This window comes from Nyctereutes procyonoides, unplaced genomic scaffold, assembly GCF_905146905.1.
Source record: "Nyctereutes procyonoides isolate TBG_1078 unplaced genomic scaffold, NYPRO_anot_genome, whole genome shotgun sequence".
NCBI lineage: Eukaryota > Metazoa > Chordata > Mammalia > Carnivora > Canidae > Nyctereutes > Nyctereutes procyonoides.
This window is the reverse complement of record NW_026575020.1, coordinates 24891671-24914724: the sequence shown is the minus strand read 5'-3', so window position 1 is coordinate 24914724 and position 23054 is coordinate 24891671. Positions and strand designations below refer to the sequence as shown.

Below are 23054 nucleotides of genomic sequence, written 5' to 3'. Positions count from 1 at the left end.
CAGGCACTCAATCACTGAGCCACCCAGGCGTCCCTGTGAAATTTTTTTTACTCAATTTTTTTAAAAAGCTGGTCACAATGCAGATTAGAAAATAGTTGTCTAATGGAATGAGCCACAAGTCTAGGAGTTAAGACAGATAATTTAATCTCTGTCTCTCCTATCCCTCTTCCTCTTTATAAAAAAATTTTTATTTTTTAAAAATATGAATATTTTAAAAACTGTTTATGCAGCCCCTGGATGCCTGGGTGGCACGGTCCATTGGGTGCCCAACTCTTGGTTTCAGGTCATGATCTCAGGGTTATGGGATCCAGTCCTGCGTCAGGCTCCATGCTCAGTGCAGAGTCTGCTTAAGATTCTCTCTCCCTCTGCCCCTCCCACTTTTCTTTCTTTCTCTCTCAAATAAATAAAATCTTAAGGGGAAAAAAAAAACTGTTCATGCAAAAAAGAAAGAAAAGAAAAGAAAAAAAGAAAGAGAAAAAGAAGGAAGGAGGAAAGGAGGAAAGAAAGAGAAAGAAAGAAAAGAAAAAAACTGTTCGTGCTTATTTCCAAAAAGAGTGTATCTGTCAAGGGCACCTAGATGGCTCAGATGTTTGAGTGTGTGCTTTCGGCTCAAGTCATGATCTCTGGGTCCTGGGATTAAGCCCCATGTCCGGCTTTTGGCTCAGCGAGGAATCTACTGCTCTTTCTCCCTCTGCCTCTCCTGCTTGTGTTCTCTGTATCTCTGCCTCAAATGAATAAATAAAATCTTAAAAGAAAAAAAAGTATAAATTTATAAACATCTCACTTTAGTGATTCTTCAGTATATCCTTGACTCTGTACGTTTTAGATTTTTTCGATCATGTTTGTCATTTTTTAAGCAAAAAAAATCTCATTCCACTTAATTTACATTTTTATTTTATTTTATATATTTTTAAGATCTTATTTATTTATTCATGAGAGGCGCTGAGAGAGACACAGGCAGAGGCTCCATGCAGGGAGCCTGATACGGGACTTGATCCCGGGTCTCCAGGATCACGCCCTGGGCTGAAGGCAGGCGCTAAACTACTGAGTCACCCAGACTGCCCAATTTACATTTTTTAAAAAAGATTTTATTTATTCGAGAGAGACAGAGACCTAGGCAGAGGGAGAAGCAGGCTCCCTCTGGGGAGCCTGATGTGGGACTCTATCCCAGGATCCTGGGATCATGCCCTGAGCCAAAGGCAGATGCTCAATCACTGAGCCACCCAGGTGCTCCAATTTATATTTCTTTAAATATTAGATAGTTATATTATTTCTTCACATATTTAGTAGTTGCTTATATTTTTCCATACAACTTTGGAGGGAGCCATGTCTTCATTCCCCTTACATGAATTCAGATGTTGCTGTAGATCCTATCCCTTTTACTGGTTCCATTCATAACTTAAACACTTGTTCAAAATTTTGCTTAAGATATTCTTTGCAGTTTTGATACCCTCTTATGCAGTGTAAATCAGTGTTAATTATTACATAGCAAAAATACTGATTTATAAATGCCACTTGAAATGTCTAAATGCAGCAGTGAACTTTGATGGGGTACATTAGACCCAGGAAAGAGACACCTCTGTACCAGGGTCAGGAAACAGGCACACAGGGTCCAAACGTTCCCTCTCAGCTTGTTTCAGAATAACACCTTGTAGTTATTTACCTAGTGTCTGCCTTTAAGCCTCTTCAATATCTGTCATCCTTCAGACTTCAAAGTCAGACTTTAGACTGGGTTCGAGGGCCGCTCACTGGTGAGGTGATTCTGAGACAATGGAGTCACTAGAGAAATCAGGCCTCTGTTGTACCTAGTACAGTTGAGGGGAGGAGAAAGGGCATGAATAAGCAGCTTGTTTAGCTGTTCTCTAAATACATGCTTGCCAAAATTTCTTGACAGCCTGGTAAATTCTTAAAATTCTTTTTCTGTGTTGGAGCTGTGGGCTGTATAAGTTTACATAAGCTAACTGGGGAACTGCCATTTCTGTTTTTATCAGAATGAATAATACCTGTCTTGGTCTGACTTGTTTTGCACTCAAGGCCTATTAAAGGTCTTTCTAATTATACTAAGACTTAAAATTGTACCCAACTTTGATATCTTTTTGACAGATTACCTTTTAAAAAAATAGTTTGGGTCTGTTCCTTCAGGTTCCCCATCTGGGTGTGAGATCAGTACTTCTCTGTCACTGGGCAGCTTTTCGCGGATTCAAGGCCTCAAGGCTTTGAAGATTAAAAATTGCCACAAACTGTAACATATTTGAAGTGTATTTCATCTGAATAATAATTAGAAACTGTTTTGATACAGAACAAGTTTCTACAGAAGATAATAAAAAGAGGGGGTGCTTGGGTGGCTCAGGTCATGATCCCAGGACTCTGGGATTAAGTCCTGCAACAGGCTCCCTTCTTGGCAGGGAGCCTGCCTCTCCTTCTCCCTCTGCCTGCTGCTCCCCCTGCTTATGCTCTCTCTCTCAAATAAGTAAAATCTTGGGGCACCTGGGTGGCTCAAATCACTTAAGTGTCTGCCTTCTGCCCGGGTCATGATCCTAGGGTCCTGGGATGAAGTCTTGCATCGGGCTCCCTGCTGAGCAGGGAGCCTGCTTCTCCCCCTACTTGGGTTCGTTCTCTCTCTCTCTCTCTCTCTCTCTCTCTCTCTCTCTCTCTCTCTCTCTCTTTCTCTCTCTCTCTCTGAAATAAATAAAATATTTTTAAAAATAAGTTAAATCTTAAAAAAAAAGAAAACTATAACAGGTAAAAATTCAATATTTGTGTCTTTATCTCAAGGAAGTGGTTTCTTTTGGTTTTTTGTTCTCCTTGTCTTGCTGGGCACAGTCCCAGGTACTTGTGAGTAAAATTCTATCCTGTCTGACAGCACTGCCTATGATTATGAATGTAGTTAAATGCAAAGGCCAGTCTTTCTGAGGTGGTTCATCTTAAGTTATAGTGATCCAGTCCTGATGGGCCTTTGGAAATTCAACCTCTGTTACATACCATGATGAAAAATTCCAAGTTCTGATTTAGCTGCCTACAACGGACACAGCCTGCATTTTCACACTTTTAGGAACACTGATTTCTACTTAAAGGAGATTAAAGTACAGAAATCAAACGATACTTTTCAATACAGTGTAAATAAAGAGCAGTACTTGGGACTTTTTTTAAAAAGATTTTATTTATGTGAGAGAGGGAATGAAAGTACAAGGTGGGGGAGAGAGGGGGAGAGGGAGAAGCAGACTCCTCACTGATCAGGAAGCCCAAGCCAGACATGATCCCAGGACCCGGGGATCATGACCTGAGCCAAAGGCAGATGCTTAACTGACTGAGCCATTTGGGCACCCTGGGGCTTTTTTTTTTTTTTTTTTTTAAGTTAATTATTTTTCTGGTGGTTGACATTTTTATTGCTTTGGAGATGGGGGGCAGGTGCTCAAGAGTTCTTGGTGTGGCAAGCTGCTTCCTCTTCACCATCACAGGCATCTGGCTGCACAGGATGGCAGCGGCTCTGTGAACGGCAGCCATGTGCAGATCTGGACAGCACTTGTTCTTGCAGACCATGTGTCCGATGCTGCTGAGGGTGGCATTCCTGTTAGTGGTGGTCTGCTCATAGGAGGTGGAGGGTTTTCATTGCCTGAATCTCGGCTTCAGGGCAGCCCGGGTGGCTCAGCAGTTTAGCACCGCCTTCAGCCCAGGGCCTGATCCTGGAGACCCGGGATCAAGTCCCACGTCAGGCTCCCTATATGGAACCTGCTTCTCCCTCTGCCTATGTATCTCTCTCTCTCTCTCTCTCTCTCTCTCTCTCTCTCTCTCTCCCAGTCTCTCATGAACAAATTAATAAAATCTTTAAAAAAAAAAAAAGAATCTCGGCTTCATGAACACCACCACAAACCTTTGCTGTTGCCCACCAGCTCCACACCAATTGGCCTGTTGTAGTGGAAGAAGTCGTGAGCCTTCAGGTTATTGGATTTGGTGCTATGTGTCTGCTTGTTCCTTTTGATCAGGAAGCTGGAGTAGTTGTACAAGACCATTCATTGCAGGTGGGTGGATATGGTGGCAGCTCCTCTCACTATGGCAGCAAGAGCTGGAAAGAGCTGCCCAGGCATCTTTTATCTCTTCTGTCCTCTCGCAGAGTGAAGGTACCTGCCCCACGCACATGCACAGGCACTTGTTGGCACTTGTATTACCCATATGTCTCAAGGATGTAAATTCACATAATTTCCAGACCCTGAGACTAAAATATATGCTATTTTCTTCAGGAATGTGAGTCAGTGGTATTTATTCAGTATCTGTTATGTGATGATCTTGTTCCTGATTCTGGAACTTAGAAGGATAAAATAAAAGACAGCCTCTGGTCTAGGGAAGCTCACTCACAAGTTGAAAGGTTAGAATGTCCAGGAAGAATACTCTACCAGTACCAGAATAACACCTTCAAGAGAAAGCACTGGGTCATAGAGGAGTTAAACAATTACAGGACCCAGGAAAGAGCATCCTTGCTGAAGAAGAGAGCACCTTTAGGGATTTAGGGTGGGGTGGGACCCGGAAAGGAAGAGGACCTGTTGTCATAGATTTTAAAGGGCAGTTAGTAGAGGAGTAATGTTTTCAAACCCCTAAGTAGGGATGGATTGCAGTATGGGTGGTTCTGGGCTTTCAAAATTGTAAGCCCTTGGGCACCTGGCTGGCTTAGTCCATGGAGCATGTGACTCTTGATCTTGGGTCCTGAGATTGAGCCTCATGTTGGTAAGTAAGAGATTACTTAAAAAAAAAAAAAATGTAGGGATGCCTGGGTGGCTCAGTTGGTTAAGCATCTGCCTTCAGCTCAGGTCATGATCCCAGGGTCCTGGGATTGAGCCCCATGTTGGGCTCCTTGCTCAGCCCTTGGCCTCTGCTCACCAAGGGAGTCTGTTTCTCCCTCTCCCTCTACCCTTCCCCCTGCACACACTTTCTCTCTCTCTCTCTCTCAAATAGATAAATAAAATCTTAAAAAAAAAAAAGTAAGCCCAGAGTGAACATTTGTTCTCTCTGCCTCCCTAGAGTTGTGAGGTCACAATTCCAAGTGAATTTTAGCGCCCCTGTGGGTTAAAGATAGAAAAGAAAGATGCCTTTGAGCAATGACTGAACTTTATTTGGGTTGAGTAATTAGTGAAAAGTTCAATTTAATTGGAAGTTCATGGTTAAACCTGGACTGACAAAATTACCTGTTGAATAGATTATTTTATTGTGACAGACAATAGAGATGACTGATTTTTCAGTCTGATTTGATAAACATGTAATTTTTGCTGTCTTTCCCCCTGTATTTTCCCCAGAGCAGTATTTTGGTGTTTCTCTTAGGTTTTTTTTATTTTATTTTATTTTTTTAAGATTTTATTTATTCATGAGCAATGCACACACACAGAGAGAGAGAAAGGCAGAGACACAGGCAGAGGGAGAAGCAGGCTCCATGCAGGGAGCCCGACATGGGACTTGATCCCGGGTCTCCAGGATCAGGCCCTGGGCTGCAGGTGGCACCAAACTGCTGTGCCACCGGGGCTGCCCGTTCTCTTAGGTTTTAGCCAAATTTCTTGGACACCCCCCTGCCCTTGAGTTAAGAAACAGAGCAGTAAGATAAAACTTTTTTCCTCCTTATCAAAAAGTAGTCTTTTAAAATAAGCCTAATTTAACTCACAGATGAGAAGGCTTTATTCAGAGATGCTGAGGACTCTTAAATTAATTCAGTTTCATGGTATTAATCATATTCTCTTATGATGCATGTCCACAGGATTATCACTGTTGAATGTATTTTATAAAATGAAGTCAAATAAGGAGCATAAGGTTTTCTTTCTTTACCTGTGGTCACAGAGATGGCAGTGGTGTCAATTTCAGTTTTTAATTAAAGACCACAAATGACAAATTAAAAATTTTTAACCACAGCATGAATCAGAAACTTGGCCAGTCAACCTTTTTTTTTTTTTTTTTTGAGGAGATATTTTTGAAGGTAGAGGTTGCAGGCAGGGAAGGGAAAGCAAAAGAGGGAATTGGCAAAGAAATGTAGTGGGAGGCAGTGGATTGTGGGTGGTGAAACTGGGCTGGAAGTGATGGCTCTAGACTTACTTCACCTCACCCCAGAGCCCTGAGTAAAAATAAATGTTTTTTTTTTTAAGATTTAATTTATTTATTCATGAGAGAGAGAGAAAGGCAGACACATAGGCAGAGGGAGAAGCAGGCTCCCTGTGGGGAGCACGATGCAGGACTCCATCCCAGGACCCTGCAACCACGCCCTGAGCTGAAGGCAGATGGTCAACCATTGAGCCACTCAAGTGTAATAAATCTCTTTCTATCACTTGATTTTCTCTCTACCTTTCAGTGGTCTTAAGCATAAGCAGGGACAGTCAGCACAAACACAACTGGGGTTTTCTTACAGTGACAGAGATAGTCCTTTATCAGATGCACCCAGGAAAGCAGAATGTGACAGCACAACACTATATAACCTCTGGGAGTCTTCTGACAGGGATTGGGGAGAGGGACATGGAGGGGAACAGATGGAAGTACTTTTGAATTTTCCCAGTGGGCACAAGGGTTTTGTTTCTTAATTAGAGGTAGTCTGAGAAGTGCTTGCACTGGTGCTGATACCCTAGTAGAGTTTGAACACCTTCGTTCTGAATTTACTGTGATATAGTCCCCCTGCTTAGGGAGTAGACCAGCTGGCAGCAGGAAAGCTGGCTGAGAGCTCACTTGACCTGAGCTCTAGATTACTACTTGATTCTGTTTTGAAGTCAGGACTTGAATTTTGATGTCCCTTTAGAAGGTAATGCTAGTGTTGATTTCTGGATCTACTTGTGCTTCTGGAAGTATCAACTGTAAAATTATATATATGGAATTTGCTTTTTAGAAAAACCCAGGTGGTAATCAAAATGTGTGGGTGGTTTGAAGTTGTTGTTTTAAGATTTATTTCCTTATTTTTAGAGAGGGAAAGATTGTGTAAGTGGATGGAGGGCCAGAGGGAGAGAGAGTCCTTTAAGCAGACTCCCCGCTAAGTGTGGAGCCTGACCCAGGGCTCCATCCCAGGATCCTGAGATCATGACCTGGGCTGAAATTAAGAGTCGGATGCTTAACCCAACCAGGCACCCCTGGTTTGAGGTTTTTATTTTATTTTTTTAAAGATTTTATTTATTCATGAGAGAGACAGAGAGAGAGAAGCAGAGACACAGGCAGAGGGAGAAGCAGGCTCCCCGTAGGGAGCCTGTTGTCGGAGTTGCTCCCAGAACTCCAGGATCACACCCTGGGCTGAAGGCAGGTGCTAAATCACTGAGCCACTCAGGGATTCCCTGGTTTGAGGTTTTTAAATAAAAGGCCTATGCTCAGTTACTAGGCCTCCAGAGGAGTTCTTTATTCTGCCCAGTTACTTCCTTCCTGTTTCATTACAAACCTTGCCATATTCCCTGCCTTTCCTGACCTTGCAGAATCTGATTTTTTTTTTAAGATTTTATTTATTCATGAGAGAGACAGAGAGAGAAAGAGGCAGAAACATGGGCAGAAGGAGAAGCAGGCTCCAAGCAGGAAACCTAACGTGGGAATCTATCCCGGGTCTCCAGGATCACGCCCTGGGCTGAATGCGGCACTAAACTGCTGAACCCCTCCAGGCTGCCCCAGATTCTGATTCTTTTTTTTTTTTTTTTTAAGATTTTTTAATTTATGACAGACATAGAGGCAGAGACACAGGCAGAGGGGAGAAGCAGGCTCCATGCAGGGAGCCCAACATGGGACTCGATCCAGGGTCTCCAGAATCACATCCTGGGCCGAAGGCAGCGCCAAACTGCTGGGCCACCGGGGCTGCCCCCAGAATCTGATTCCTTTTTTTTTTTTTTTTTTATTTCAGAATCTGATTCTCAACTTCAGTTGAGACTGTTCGAGGGGCTTGAAGTCTTCCTTAAGTACAGAGGACAGTTTTTTGGAAAGGAAGGCAGAGATAGATCCTAAACTCTTAAAGAAAGGGTCACAAATTGGAGGCTGTACTCTTAGTAGTAGCCTAGATGATGAGTTTTCTAAACTTTCTGGGTGGTTCTTGTTGGGGACATCATCACGTAGGGCACCAAGCTCTGGTATCTTTCTTCCTCAGTCACCCTCTCCTGCCTAAACTAAAAATTGACTTTCCGGAGTCTGTTGTTGTTGTTGTTGTAAACTCTACACCCAATATGGGGCCTGAACTCACAACCCCAAGATAAAGAGCTGCGTGTTTTACTGACTAAGCCAGCCAGGCACCCCGACTTTCTGCAGTCTTTACAGAATTCACCTATTATTCTTGCTCCTTTGTTTGCTATTAATAAATCCATTACTGTGTCTGCCACAGTTTAGCTGTTTTAATCATCTCATCTTCTTCCGATTGAAATCCGCAGTTGTGATTTGAGGGGTGGTATGTTATGGTCAAATATGTTATAGGATCCACAGCCCCCCACACTCATCTCCTCCTGGTTGTAGGCAGCAAGATTTAATAGATACACCAGAGATTGCAGTGATCATGCATAGATTGGTTTCTTCCAAAAAGTACAGGGAAAGAGTATATCTGGAAGACAGCTTAGGGAATGTGTTCTCTGAACTTCTCTATCTTTACAGCATCGCTGCTGTCCAGATGAAGTACAAGGCATGGAGGTGAAGTGTGCTTGGCTCTTTGGAGACCTATAAGGAGACCACTGTGGCTGAAAGTAGAATCAGCAGGAGGGGCAGAAAGGTTGGAAATAGTAGTAACAGGTCATGGTAGGCCTTGTGGACCTGTTAGGATTTTTGTATTGTATTCAAAGTGAAATGGGGAATCATTGGAGATTTTTGAGTTGATATGATTTCTAATTTAAAAAGTAAATTACTCTGGCTGCTGTGTAGGGAGTAGACTGGTGATAACAAGAGTGGAACAGAGAAACCATTTAGAAGACTATTGTAGTAATCCAGGCTAGAGATGATGATATGACAAGTGAAATTATTACCCATCTCCAAGCAAGGTTGGGAGACCTAATGAAGAAAACCTCACCGATGCCCCTCATGCAGTCCTTTTAACAACATTAGGCTCCAGTATCCAATAATTCCCTTCTGTTCCTGGGATTTTGCCCTCTCCTATATTAGGACCATAGGGAGAGGTTATTAAATAAAGAACAGCTTTCACAGGGGAAGGGATTGTAAGCAGTACCTCACTCACTTGACCCCAACAGAAGCCTTTTTATTTCTTGAGGCACTGCAGTTGGTGCGCTGGGTACATTCTGTTATCCCACCCACCGGAGACCTGAAAAAGCAGAATCTATGCCCAAACTTTTGGGCAGCTCTGTTCTCACTGAGGCATTCAATCTTCAGTTCTTTCTGCATTTGCTATCTTAGACACAGTTTGAGCAGCTTCTTTTACAAACTGTCTTTTCAGCTACCTGGCCTTGCAAGCTGGAGCTCTTTGATACTCATCAGGACAAGGTAGTTTCACATACAGAGGGCCCTCAAAGAGAAAGAAAGAGGATTTGTGGTCTTTGTTTATACTTGAGCTCTTTTCCCACTCCTCTTTTGTTGGGATTAGAGCCTTAACATGCCACCTTGATTTCTGGGTTTTGCAATAAGGGAAAGGAATTCATGTATTTTATAGTGCATTATACTTGTTTGAGAAAAGCTTGGTCCTTGGTACACAGGAAGCTCACATTGCTCTTCCCTGCAGAAGGCCACATCAGATCTGCTTTCTTGGGCAGTTCTTGTTGGTAGACATCACTGAGGAAACCAGGCCATCTTGACATAATGTCAGGATTACCTACCTAGGGAGGGCTGCTGGTAGCCTTCTACCTCCTTGATTTATTCTGGGAACAATACTTTTTTTTTTTTCTTTTTTCTAGGGTCTAGGGGGTCTAATTGTGTGATAGGCAATAGGAAAGGTAAATCCCAGAAACTTAGAAATGGAGTTTGATTTAACAGTAGTTAATTGTGTCTCCTAGGATGCTTTCTTTGCTCCTTCTTCCTTCTAGAAGTGAGCTCAGATTACTGCCATCACAAGTTGGACTTTGGGTGCCTTTGCCGCTCATACACTGTACTGCTTTTGGAAATGTCTGACTGCCCCTGCCCCAACCAAGTCTGTAAATAGACTGAGCCAGGTCCTGTGAAGGCCAGCTCTCTTCAAGAACCCTGTTCTATTTTCAGGGAAAAATAATTTTTCCCTTCACCTCAGCTAGAATCTGCCCTAGTCTTTCTGCTCCTGCCTTAACTAGGGCACAGATGAGAGCTAGTATGCCATGTATCTGGCAACCCTGTGGCCCTGCCCAAAAACAGTATGGAGAGGCCATCTATAGGAAATGCACATGCTAAAAGTGCATCCACAGCTTGTGACCATAAAAGATAGGTACCTTATTTTCCAGTTACTTGTGTGGATAGGTATTTCCAGTTTTTATTTTCTCTCCACCCATGCAAATGTGTTGACTGTAATACCATTTTATTTTATTTTATTTTATTTTATTTTATTTTATTTTATTTTATATTTTATTTTATTTTATTTTATTTATTTTTAATGATTTTATTTATTCACTCATGAGAGACACACAGAGAAAGACACAGGCAGAGGGAGAAGCAGGCTCCATGGAGGGAGCCCGACGTGGGACTCGATCCCGGGTCTCCAGGATCAGGCCCTGGGCTGAAGGCGGTGCTAAACCGCTGAGCTACCCAGGCTGCCCTGAAACACCATTTTGGCCATAGTAATAGTTGGGAGCAAATTGGTGCTACAGATAAAGACATAGATGTATTTTCAGCCAACATGCTGCTAATTAAATTGTTTGTCTATTTAAACTTGGCCTCTGCTGCTCATATCTGATGTCCCTGGTATCTTCCTTGAGTGAGTTGCCTTGTATTCCATAACTTGTTTTTTTATTCATTGCAGTGTGAGTGACTGCCCCATGTTGTGTTGATGCCAGTCTGCCATGCTAGCCTGTCTACCAGGGCCAGGTGACCTGTCCTTTCAGCTTCTTTCTCACACGCAGATGAACACTGGACTTCAGAAATGTAAGTAATCTGGATCCCAGGGACGGATGTGATCTTTATTTTGTCCCTACATTTGGGTGTAATACGGAGGCACATCAGGGGCATGTTGACTCTGAACTTTGGTACCTCTAAGCTATTCTTTAGCAAAGACAGCAAGAAAGCAGCTGCCAGACTTACCAGCAGTGTGGACACTTTGCTGATCAGAGAGATCTTCTTAAAATACTAGAATTCCTCAGGGTGTATCATCTTAATTATAATTGTGCTGATAGCTATATGTTGAGCAACAAAACTATAAGGAATTTTACAGGATATGTATGTCACCCTTCAAAAATATGTTTTGGTGGGGATCCATGGGTGGCTTAGTGGTTTAGTGCCTGCCTTCAGCCCAGGGCATGATCCTGTAGTCCTGCGATCAAGTTGCGCATCAGGCTCCCTGCATGGATCCTGCTTTTCCCTCTGCCTGTGTCTCTGCCTTTCTCTCTCTCTGTCTCTCTTATGAATAAATAAATAAATAAAACTTAAAAAAAAAAAAAAAGATGTTTCAGCTTGAACCCCCCATGAGGGATTGATTTTTTTTTTTTTTTATGATAGTCACAGAGAGAGAGAGAGGCAGAGACACAGGCAGAGGGAGAAGCAGGCTTCATGCACCGGGAACCCGATGCAGGATTCGATCCCGGGTCTCCAGGATCGCACCCTGGGCCAAAGGCAGGCGCCAAACCGCTGCGCCACCCAGGGTTCCCCCCATGAGGGATTGAATGAAAACTCACACTCTTGATTACTTACTGTATCTCTGAAACAACCTGTTTACCCTTTTCTGTTGTTTTGGACACTCTGAGCATTCTCTACCATGGAAATAATTCTCTTTGGCTCTTCTCTCTGCCAAACCAGTGACCTCAGTTCACAAGTAAAGAAGCTCTAACCTCTGGAAGTGATAGGGAGCTACCTTTCTCAGGCTCTCTGGGTATATTCCTGCTAATAAACTTGCCTACAAGATTGAACTTTTGAGAACTATTAGATTTCTTTCCCCCCCCCTTTTTTTTTAAATAGTAAACTCTACGCCCAACATGGGGCTTGGACTCATGACCCTGAGATCAAGAGTTGCATGCTCTACTGACTGAGCCAGCCAGAAGCCCCAGATTCTTATCTTAAATTGGCTGGAATTGGGGCTTTATACCTCATATTTTCCCAGATTCCTGGCTTCTATCCCTGCACTCCAAGGATGTGCAAGGAAAAGATTCTATTCCTAGTTCATTACCATGTACAGTTTCTTTTTTTTTTTTTTTTTAACAAATTTTATTTTATTTTTATTTTATTTTATTTTTTATTTATTTATGATAGGCACACAGCGAGAGAGAGAGAGGCAGAGACACAGGTAGAGGGAGAAGCAGGCTCCATGCACCGGGAGCCTGATGTGGGACTCGATCCTGGGTCTCCAGGATCGCGCCCTGGGCCAAAGGCAGGCGCCAAACCGCTGCGCCACCCAGGGGTCCCCCATGTACAGTTTCTTTAAGTATAAAAATGGCCCTCAATTTGGGATAGACCTTTCAGAGCAAAGGGGGAAGTCACTGAGGCATCTAGGCTTTACCCTTTAATAGAAAAGGTGCCTTAGCACCTTACCCAAATCCTTTATGACAGAGGCTGGTAAACTTCTTCCATAAAAGGCCAGATAGCAAATATTTTAGGCTTTGTGGGCCAGTTGGCCCCTGTTGCGTCTACTCAGAGCTGCTGTTATAGGGCAAAGGCAGCTATAGACTACATGTAAACAAATGAGTATGGCTGTGTTCTGATAAAACTTTTTACAAAAATACAGCAGCTGTATTTTGGTCCATAGGCTGTAGTTTGCTGACCCCTGTTATGTCCTGCTATGTGAGATCATCTTCAGAAGTTAAAAATTGTCTAGCCTCTTGACTTCCTTTCTTTGAAGGAGAGTAAGACTCGGAGCCTGGCTAGTTCTGGAATTTAGCCAGTGAATCCAACTCAGTGTCAGAGCTGAAAGCAACAGTCTTCCTTGTGCAGCTGCTTGACCCAATAGGCAAGCTATGCTATGCTGTACCAGCTTTTTCTCCAGTCTTTCTCTTAATAAATGATGATTGGGTAATAAAGTTGTATGTGCTCTCTGGCCACTGAAATCTGAATGCTAACTGCATTTTGACTGGTTCTGGGGTTCCAGGGATATAACTAGAGAAGGGAGTATACTTAAAGCCTGACAGAAAAGCCCATTGACTTTCTTCTAGGTTTCTTAATGTACTCAAACAGCTTTACCCAGGGATGGGATATCATGGGTAACCCATTTGGGAGGAAGAGCAAATTGGCAGCTTTATCTTGGGTGCTGATTTTGGATCTCCACTCCCTTTCTCCCCAAAGCAGTCTCAAAGTAGCCTCTGCCAACCCCTGTCTTCAAATTTTATTCAAGAATTGAGATAACCTTCTTCCTTGGATTCAGGGTTCTGTTCGGGGGATAGTGTAATGGAATCCCTTTGTTTCATTTAGTTTCTATCCTTAAATATACCGAAGCCTTTGCAGAGAAGAAAACTTGATGGTGCTTTAAGCCTACTTGCTCTCTTCTCACCTCTCCCAAAATGTTTAAGAAAAAAAATTCTGCCATGTCACTTATTGTTGTTAGCATGAAACATTCAGGATGAGGTGGAGCTTAAACTCTCTCCTTTGGGAACCAGCACCAAGGCCCTGCTCAGAGCCGAGACCTCTCAGCTACAGAGAGCTTTAAACCAGTTTTTGGACTCTGCTCTTCAGCCTTTCTCTGCCCCTCATCCTTAGGAGGGTCTTATGAGTTGTTAGAAACAGAACTTGGTGTCTGGTAGGGTGGGGATGGGGTACAGATGTTTATAGATTATTGTGCTTTGTATTGTAAGAGTTCAAGGCAAGAGAGATGGATCAGGGGTCAAGAGATAGGATGTGTGGCATCTTGGCCCGCACTCTAAGTCCCCTGGTTAATTGCTTTCTCAGGCCTAACCCACCACAGGTACAGAATCATAGGATCGATCCCTTCTGACCCTAGCATTTCTCATCTCCTCTTCTTTGTGTGTAGGAGGATGTAATGCATTTCCCATCCTAGATGTGTTATTTGCTGTGGGGCAGTCTGGATTAAGGAACATCTTGGCTTTGGTGGGTTCTGCACTTGCTAGGGGACCATAGTTGGGGTTAGGTGGATGCCCTCCTAGAGCTTTTCTAGATTGTATATTCCATGATGTCACTTGCTTTGAGAGTTCTCAGCAGTTTTGGAACTGTACTTGGGAAAACTTCCACTGACCTATCTTTTCCCAATTCCCTAGAAAATTGTTTTTTTGAATATTTTTTTCTTCATTAACCCCAAGCCTCTACTCCTACTTCTCCAGCTCACCATCAGGTATATTGTAGTGGCTCAATAAATATTGCTAGGTGAGTGGCTGAAATGGTCAAACGTCGTTGGTCCTCAAATCATCCTTTAAAAAAATTTTTTTTATTTTTAAAGATTTTATTCATTTATTTGAGACAGAGCACAGAGGGGAGTGTGAGAGGGAGAAGCAGACTCCCCACTGAGCAGAGAGCCTCATGAGAGGCTTGATCCCAGGACCCTGAGATCAGGACCCAAGGCAAAGGCATATGCTTAACCAGCTGAGCCACCCAGGCACACCCTCAAATCATTTCTGAGACAAAGGTCAAAATTACCCAGGTTTGCTGTTACTTTCTATGCCTGTCTGCCCCCTAGTGGAAGGGCCTGGAAATGGTGAATTAGCCCTCTGGATAAACCCATAGAAATTTCAGAAATACTAGCTAATAATTGTTGATTGCTTATTGTGTGCCAGGCACTATTTTAAGTATATTTATCTACGTTCTCATTCATTCTTCAGTGATCCCATATGAGAAACTCTTATCTTTCTTTTGAATGTCACATTACTGTTCAGTGACTAGGCTAGAACTTACTCTTGGGTCAGACTCCAAAGCCGGTGTTTGAAACACTGCCTGTGCCTCTCCACGTATTGATAGTTTCCTGCTGCATATGATACTTGTGTCTTCTGACCTTCAAAATAGAAAGATAAACAGGGAGGCCCCTGTGAGGAAGATGGGATTCAGGGAGATTCTCCCTCTCACACCCCTACCCCGCTGCTGCTTCCTGTAGTCCCTGCAATAGATAACACTGCTTTCTGCTACATTTAACTCCCAAACTCAAATCCAGAGGGATTTCTTGGTCAGGTTACTTTTCCCTGTGTGTAGACTCCACCAAACCTGCTATCCTTGAATAATAATTTCTGATAGTTAGGGTTCCTGTTTACAGAGCTTTTTCCTATTCAGTGAATCTCTTGATCTTAGTAATTCTGTGAGGTAGAGGGATACTTATGTGGCTCAATTGGTTAAGTATTTGACTCTTGGTTTCAGCTCAGGTCATGATCTCAGGGTCGTGAGATCCAGCCCTGCCTCCCACTCCTGCTTGGAATTCCCTTTCCCTCTGCCCCTCCTGTCCGTGCATTCTCTCTCTCTCTCTCTCACACACACACACACGCACACACGCACACACACACACACAAATAAAATAAAGGGGTGTCTGGGTGGCTCAGTGGTTGGGTGGCTCAGTTGTTGGGCGTTTGCTTTCTGCTCAAGGCATGATCCCAGGATCTGGGATCGAATCCCACATTGGGCTCCCTGCGTGGAGCCTGCTTCTCCCTCTGCGTCTGCCTCTCTGTGTGTGTTTCTCATTAATAAGTAAATAAAATATTTAATAAAATAAATATATAAAATCTTTTTTAAAAATTCTGTGAGGTACAATAAGCAGGTATCATCCCTATGTATATGAAGAATGACTGAGACCCTCAGTAGTAGGTAATAAAGCTAGTATTTGAATCTGGATCTCTCTAACTTTGTTCTAACCATAGATGCCCTAATCTCTCTCTCTCTCTCTCTTTTTAAAAAAAAATTTTATTTATTTACTTGAAAGAGAGAGAGTGCACGGATGCATACATGAGCTAGGGAGGGGCAGAGGGAGAGGGAATCTCAAGCTGACTCCGTGCTAAGTGTGGAGCCTTACTACTTCTCAGTCTTACTACCCTGAGATCATGACCTGAGCCGAAATGAAGAGTCAGTTGCTTAAATGACTTGAGCTACCTAAGCGCCCCCACAGATTCCCTATTCTGTACACTGCCTTATGTCCTGATCAGTGATATCTTTGGTACCAGGTATTTAAATAAGCTGGTTATGGGGGAACCTGGCTGAATCAGTCTGTAGAGCATATGACTCTTGATCTCAGGGTTGTGAGTTTGAGCCACGTGTTGGGCATATAGCTTACTTTAAAAAATAATAAAAATAAATAAGTTGCTTACAAAGCTGTTGTATCTGTGTTAGCTGTATACTTAAGGGAAGATGTTATAGAAGAAAGCTTCCAGGGTGCCTGTGTGGGAGTAAGATAAAGTGTAAAGAAAGCTTGGGTTTTTTTTTTTTTTTTTTTTTAAGGGCTGGGCTTATGTCTTGTACATGAGGTGGGTGGTACTGGATTCCAAGAATGTAGTCTCTTTTTTGTCCAATATACTCATCTCATCCTTGAGATTCTTTAACAAACATACTATAGCCTGTATCCACCCTTCCTAGCCTTACTTCCTTGTGATTCTGATTCCTTTATTTGACTGCTCTCATCACCACTGTCAACATCTGCAGAAGCAGGACAAAAAGAACTAATTGGTGTAAGTGTCCCATTCCATACTCCTGAATCAAGCCAAGCTGCCTTCCGGTGGGGGCGGTGGGGACACCCTGAGACTTGGTACTGACTTGGAACAAAGGATTCTGTTGGTCAGCAGGCCGCTGTACCACCCTGTCTTACCTGGCCTGCAAGGAGAGAAGCCCCCCAACACTGAGGAAGGCCCAGGGGCAGGCCTGTATTACCTGTCTGGACTAAAATCCAGCGGCTTTGGACTGCCATGACTCAGCTGAGCCCAAGGTGTCTGGGCAGAATAGAACTTATACTGATGGCACTTGCTGAGTCCACTACATGTCTGCTCTGGGTAAGGCGCTGGGCTAGGAGTGTCACGTGATCTTGGCCGGTCAGACACCTAAAGTACAGTGGCTGATGTGGGCAGCTTTTAATGGAATGCTGCTGCCTTGAAGGACTATTAGTGATCCCAGATTTTTTGGTATTTTCTTATCTAGGAGAATGTAGTGAGGGTCAGAAACTGGCCCCACCCTATGGAGACTGATGCCCATTGAGGGTCAGTGGCTTATAAGAAGCAGCAGAACACAGACTCTTCTCTCAGGGCTTTGATTCTGCTCACCAGCTACTGCTACCTAATGGATAGAAGGTTTCTGGGCGTCTTTTGCCTCCCTCTCCCTTCCTGGCCTCAACTGTCACTGTCACATTCATCCTTTTAAGACCTTCTTCAAATCAGTCATCTTACAAACATTTCATTTATGGACAGAGCATCTATTCTGTATGCAGTGAATAAAGCAGACCTCAAACACGTGGGAGTGCCCTACTGCACTGAGGTATTGTGCCCCTGAAAGCACAACTCTTTCCTGTACTCTTTTGCTTAGTTCTGCCTTGGTGAGTGTGGGACCAAATCTCTCTGTGCCTTGTGGAGTTGAGCTCTCTTTTCATGCCTCTGAGAGCAGCATTTTCTAAGCAGTTGCTGCCAGGCTAACCAGCCACGCCACTCAATGAAGGCAACTGTGCCCTCTTCCTTCTTGCACACTCCTTGAGCCCCTTCCCTTTCATTTGATGCCCAGTGATGTGACTGAATGGGATCTTCTTGGGCCAAGGCAGCTGAGGCCACCAGCTGGGTATTCGGTCAGCTTAGTCTTGCTGTGTCCTGGCCTCCTTCTGCAAGGGGGAGAAATAGGGCGGGAGTTAGCTACTTGAGCCTAGGCTCCCAGCCAGGCCCTTTCCTTCTGCTGGGGCAGTCTGTGGACTTGTTCAGCAGACTTTTACTAAGCTCCCTCTGTGTATACTTAAGAGACCCCTACCTCAGAAAGGGAGAAGAGAGCTGAGACCTTTTGCAGGAGCCTGGCATCCTTAAAGAGCTCTTGTTCTCAGAGCCTTTTCCTTTTTGACTAGAAGTCTGACATCCGCCCGAGCCCCCTGATGGGTGGCCACTGGAGATGGGAACAGAGAGACTGTTAACATTAATGAGGCACATTGAGTGGGTATTTCCGCAGTCTCCAAAGGAAGGCAGGTTTTTCCTCTTTCATTTTGGAAAGTGACAGCTGACAAGGGCCAAATACAGACTATTTTTGGCTCTCAGAACTTTAAGATTCTCTGAGTCCTTTCTTCTCAGCTCCCTCCCTGCTGCCCTGTCATTATTGTCACCCCCCCACACACACAAGGAAATAAAGCCTTTTGATCTTCACCCAATCAGGCAAAGAGTAAGCTGTAAACAAAAGTGAACTTGTGACATAAGGCTTAGGGGAGGGATGTTGGCAGCTTATTCCTCTGCTCCTGAAAAAGAAGCATCCTGTTTGCTGTGCCAGGATGCGCACCCAGTGGGTATGGTGCCCTAGCTGCCAGGGCACAAGGGAAAGCTGCTTCCTCCCTGGCTGCCACAGACTGAAGAGGTGCCACTCTGGGTGCCCTCTTTACCTCGATGTCATGGGGAAGGGACTGAGTTGAGTGGCCACAGAGGGCCCTGACAAGCAGCTCTGTGTAGAACCTTCACCCCCCCAAGGCCAGCATGGGCTGGTAGGGACTTGGAGAGAGTACCATATACGGGAACCAACCCTCAATTAACCTTTGTGAGAATTGGCCAGGTTCTGGCTCTCCAGAATCCAGAACTTTGAAAGTTCCTCTGTTGATCTGATCTTTGGTGGCCTCATTTATAAATGAGAATCCTTGATAGTAGCTGCCTTCTAAAGCAGGAGTGAGGATTCATTGAGATAGCCTGTCACTCAGCACCAGGCCTGCCCAGTTACAAGCACTGACTAAACATTAGCAGTGCTCATTACCATAGGGGCTCAGTAAGACTGGGTCTAAGATGAAGACTAGAACTTCTTTATCCCCTGCTCCACCTAATGCCCTCAAAAGGGGAATCTAGAAGGGCTGGTTGGCTTGGCACTCATGAGCTCCCTCTCCTTCTTTGCTCTCCTTACCCTTCTCTCTCTCTAGGGGACACTACACAGAAAATGAGAGCTGCTCACTATCCTACCCCAGCCGAATTGGACGCGTATGCTAAGAAGGTCGCAAACAACCCACTGACTATAAAAATCTTCCCCAACAGTGTGAAGGTTCCCCAGCGGAAACACGTTCGTCGTACTGTGAACGGCCTCGACACATCAGCCCAGCGCTACAGCCCCTACCCGACTCAGGCTGCCACCAAGGCAGGCCTGCTTGCCATTGTCAAAGTGCCAGCCAAAAGCATACTCAAGGACTTTGACGGCACCCGAGCCCGATTGCTCCCTGAGGCCATCATGAACCCCCCAGTAGCGCCCTATGCTACTGTGGCACCCAGCACTTTAGCCCACCCCCAGGCCCAGGCTCTGGCCCGCCAGCAGGCCCTGCAGCATGCACAGACCCTGGCCCATGCCCCTCCCCAGACGCTGCAGCACCCTCAGGGTATCCCGCCACCCCAGGCGCTGTCCCACCCTCAGAGCCTCCAGCAGCCTCAGGGCCTGGGCCACCCTCAGCCCATGGCCCAAACCCAGGGCCTGGTCCACCCTCCAGCCCTGTCTCACCAGGGTCTCCAGCACCCCCCCAATCCCTTGCTGCATGGAGGTCGGAAGATGCCAGACTCAGATGCCCCCCCGAATGTGACCGTGTCTACCTCAACTATCCCCCTTTCAATGGCGGCCACCCTGCAGCACAGCCAGCCCCCGGACCTGAGCAGCATCGTGCACCAGATCAACCAGTTTTGCCAGACGAGGGCAGGCATCAGCACTACCTCAGTGTGTGAGGGCCAGATCGCCAATCCCAGCCCCATTAGTCGCAGTCTGCTCATCAATGCAAGCACCCGGGTGTCGACCCACAGCGTCCCCACGCCAATGCCTTCATGTGTGGTCAATCCCATGGAGCACACCCATGCGGCCACAGCCGCACTGCCTGCCGCAGGCCCTGTCAACCTGCCCACAGGCATCTCTCGAGCCCCCACTGGCTACCCTAGCGACCTCAAGCCAGTCGCCTGGAACCAGCACCAGCTGGCTCACCTACAGCAGATGTGCAGTGAGGCTGGTGGGACGCCGGCCCCTGGCCTGACAGGCAAGCATGCAGCAGGACGCGAGTTGGCAGGGCCTGGCTTTGTGGGCAAGGCCCCTGCCTACCCGCAGGAACTCTGCCTGGCACAGTCCTTCCATCTGAAGCCACCCCTGGAGAAGCCAACCCCATCCCCGCCCGTCAACGGCCTGGCAGCCCCACTGGCCTACCCCAATGGTCACTACTTCCAACCCCTGTGGAACAACATTCTGCCCACTCCCAATAGCGACAGCTCGGGGTCTCAGGACCTCGCCATGCCGTTCCATGGTGGGCAGCCCACGGGTGCACCCCTTGACTGTGGGACGGCTGCTGGGGCCCACTACCGAGCAGGGACTGGGGGCGGTCCAGTGGCAAGCCAGAACAGCTTGATGCAAACAGTGGATTACCTAAGTGGGGATTTCCAGCAGGCCTGCTTTCGAGAACAGAGCCTGGCCATGCTGAGCAAGGCCCACCGAGCCCCTGGCAACCGAGCCCCTGATCCCACAGATAGTCGAAATCTTCATATTCAGCACCCTGGGTATAGATAGGTAGCCCTGCTGCCCTCCACAAGCTACACATCATACATCACCCTCCTAGGTTTAGACTTACTTTGGAGTCATTGGATAGTTTCAAATTTTTCGCTCCTCCAATGTGATCATTCTTAGATGTCTAAGGGAATTTGGTGGGATCTAATTGAGGACACCAGGGGATGCCCTGTGCCCTCATCCTCCCCTCCACCATCCCCAGTAACTTCTGGGTTTATGTTAGGCCCTAACCCCAACTCCAGGCTTTTCTCTCTGCTGCCAATCAATCCCTTTACCTTGGCTGTTTCCCGCCAGCCACCTCCTGTCTTCTTGCACCTCTGCCTGTTCCCCTCAGGACTGAGGTGTGGGTAAGGTAAGGGCCCTGGGTGAGGCAGCTGTAGGCGCCCAGACCCTTAAGCTAGGCCTCTCCCTGTCTGTCTCTTTGGGACTAAGAAGCCAGACTTCCCAAGTGCTCTGGAAGCAAATTCCTTGTTCACCCAAAGATCTCAAATCAAACTCACCCAGTCTTCACCTCCTCCCACCCCCCTCCATTCCTCAGGGCTTTGTTTTACATCTACATGGATTCCAGAGCCACTGCGCTTGTTCTTGCTACTCCTCAAGGGCACCCTGCAGGTACTTGGCCATAGCTTTGAGACATGGGGAAAAGATCCTTGTATTGGTCTTAGTTCCTGACACCCACCCTCCCCCGGCCCCTTCCAGCCCTAGAGAAAGGTAGTAAGGTAGTGAGCATTCAGCCAACCCAAGATCCTTTGTGACCCAAGATCCCTTTGTCACTGGTGTCACTCTCCTAACTCACTTGCTGCTCCCATCCCTTATGCCCCTCCAAAACCTAAGCAAAACAAAACAGGATCTTATGGAACTAGGTAGGTGAAGGATGATCACATTGGGGTTTGGAATTAAAAACACCAAAAAAAAAAAATGCATTTGGTTCTCTCTACACTGGCTAAGAATATTGCTCTACACTGTAAGTTTTAAATGTCCTGTTTCTGTATGAATGTAGTGTGGGTTTGAGTAGCGTTGTGTGAGCGGCCCCACAGGTACATTCACCCTCTAGTCACCTCCTATTGCAGCCCCAGTTTAATGAAGAAAGAAAGAAAGAAAAAAAAAACACAAAGCCTTAAGCTCTTTGAATTCTTCCTTTACCAAATGAGCATGGTTCTAACAGCTGGAGGTGGATCTACATGGAAAACAGCCCCTCCCGCCCTTGCCCATCCTTCACCCCATGCTCGATGTGTCTCACTCCCAAGTGTCAATAGTTGGCTAGAAATTTAAACTTTTCTGTAACTTTAAATTTAGATCGTTTTGTAATTTTTTGCACCCTTCTGTTAAAGATACATAGTTGGGGTCTTTTTTTTTTTCTTTTCCTTTTTAAACCAAATAAGCCCTTACCTTTCCTCTTGTCTTTGGGGAATGTTAGCTGATGTTCTTATTTAAGATTTGTGGTTTTGTTTACTATACTATCCACTGTTCTTTAGCCAGAAATTCTCTAGTGATCTGAAGCAATGTGACTGAAGACCAGTTTTTAAATTATGTGTTGGCAAGTTGCCTTATATTTAAAAAGAGAAAAGAAGAAAAAGAAAATGCCTGATTGTGTCATGCCAAATGATAGCAACATGAAGTCCTAATTTATTGTTCCTGATGTCCCTGCCGTCTGTGAACACTGGTACCTCCCTGTCCCTGAGCCCTTAGGGGGCACCTGCAGCTTCTGGTGCAGGCCACCCCCACCCCCAGCCCGCCCAGGCATTGACCGCCATCTCACCCAGGGCCCCCTTCCGGGTCTCACTTCTCAGAGTTACAGTGAAAGGGCACCACTGTTTCCCCTTATCCCTTGCTTGATTTCCAAACCAGGTATTTTTGCCGTAATTTTTTCCAGAGCCTCTCCCTGAGAGGTGAGCTGCCATCTTAGGAAATTGGACCAGACACCAACTTGGGAGCTTTAAATCAAAACCTCAAACCCTCAAATCTCTTCCTGTGTAGGGGTGCAAATTTCTGAAGCTCTCACTCCCACCCCTAGTCTGCATGGAAAATGTACTGTGACACCCCCCCCAATTACTTCCCCCCAACTGCCCTTGCCTTTGGTGTGAGATGTTTCCTAGTTCACCCTGAGCCCCTCTCCCTTCTCTGCCAGCCAGTCCCCAACCAGCAATAAGGGTCCAAGCCAGGGCCTCCTGTCCACACTCCCTGCCTCCATCCCACACTGCCCCTAGGGAATACCTGGATTCCCTATGCTGTCCACATACTGTAGCATTCATTCTCCATCTCCCTCATCTTCTCACCTGTGGTGGTTTATGGGTGTGATGGGGTTTTTAAGATTATTATAAACCAGTAAAAAGAAAAAACTGACCTTCTGATCTCGTCCTATTCGTTGAATGCTGTGAATGTGTGAGGTGATTTTTCTTGTAATGGTTTCTAACCTGTCTCCTTTCTAG

The 23054-nt window shown here is 45.4% G+C and overlaps 1 protein-coding gene across 2 annotated transcripts in view; it reads left to right on the top strand.

The window, feature by feature from the left end:
• The window catches only part of FAM222B (family with sequence similarity 222 member B), a 76735-nt gene extending 53767 nt beyond the window's left edge, over nt 1–22968 (top strand). The window contains exons 2-3 of one of the 2 annotated variants that reach the window (XM_055333715.1): nt 10844–10965; nt 19022–22968. In XM_055333715.1, coding sequence (XP_055189690.1) covers nt 10884–10965; nt 19022–20628 — 1689 coding nt within the window. In that variant the 5' untranslated portion in view covers nt 10844–10883 and the 3' untranslated portion in view covers nt 20629–22968. Of the gene's footprint in view, nt 1–10843; nt 10966–19021 lie in introns of those variants that run through there. The other variant, XM_055333720.1, reaches the window with a different exon arrangement.
• The last annotated feature ends 86 nt before the right edge of the window (nt 22969–23054 follow it).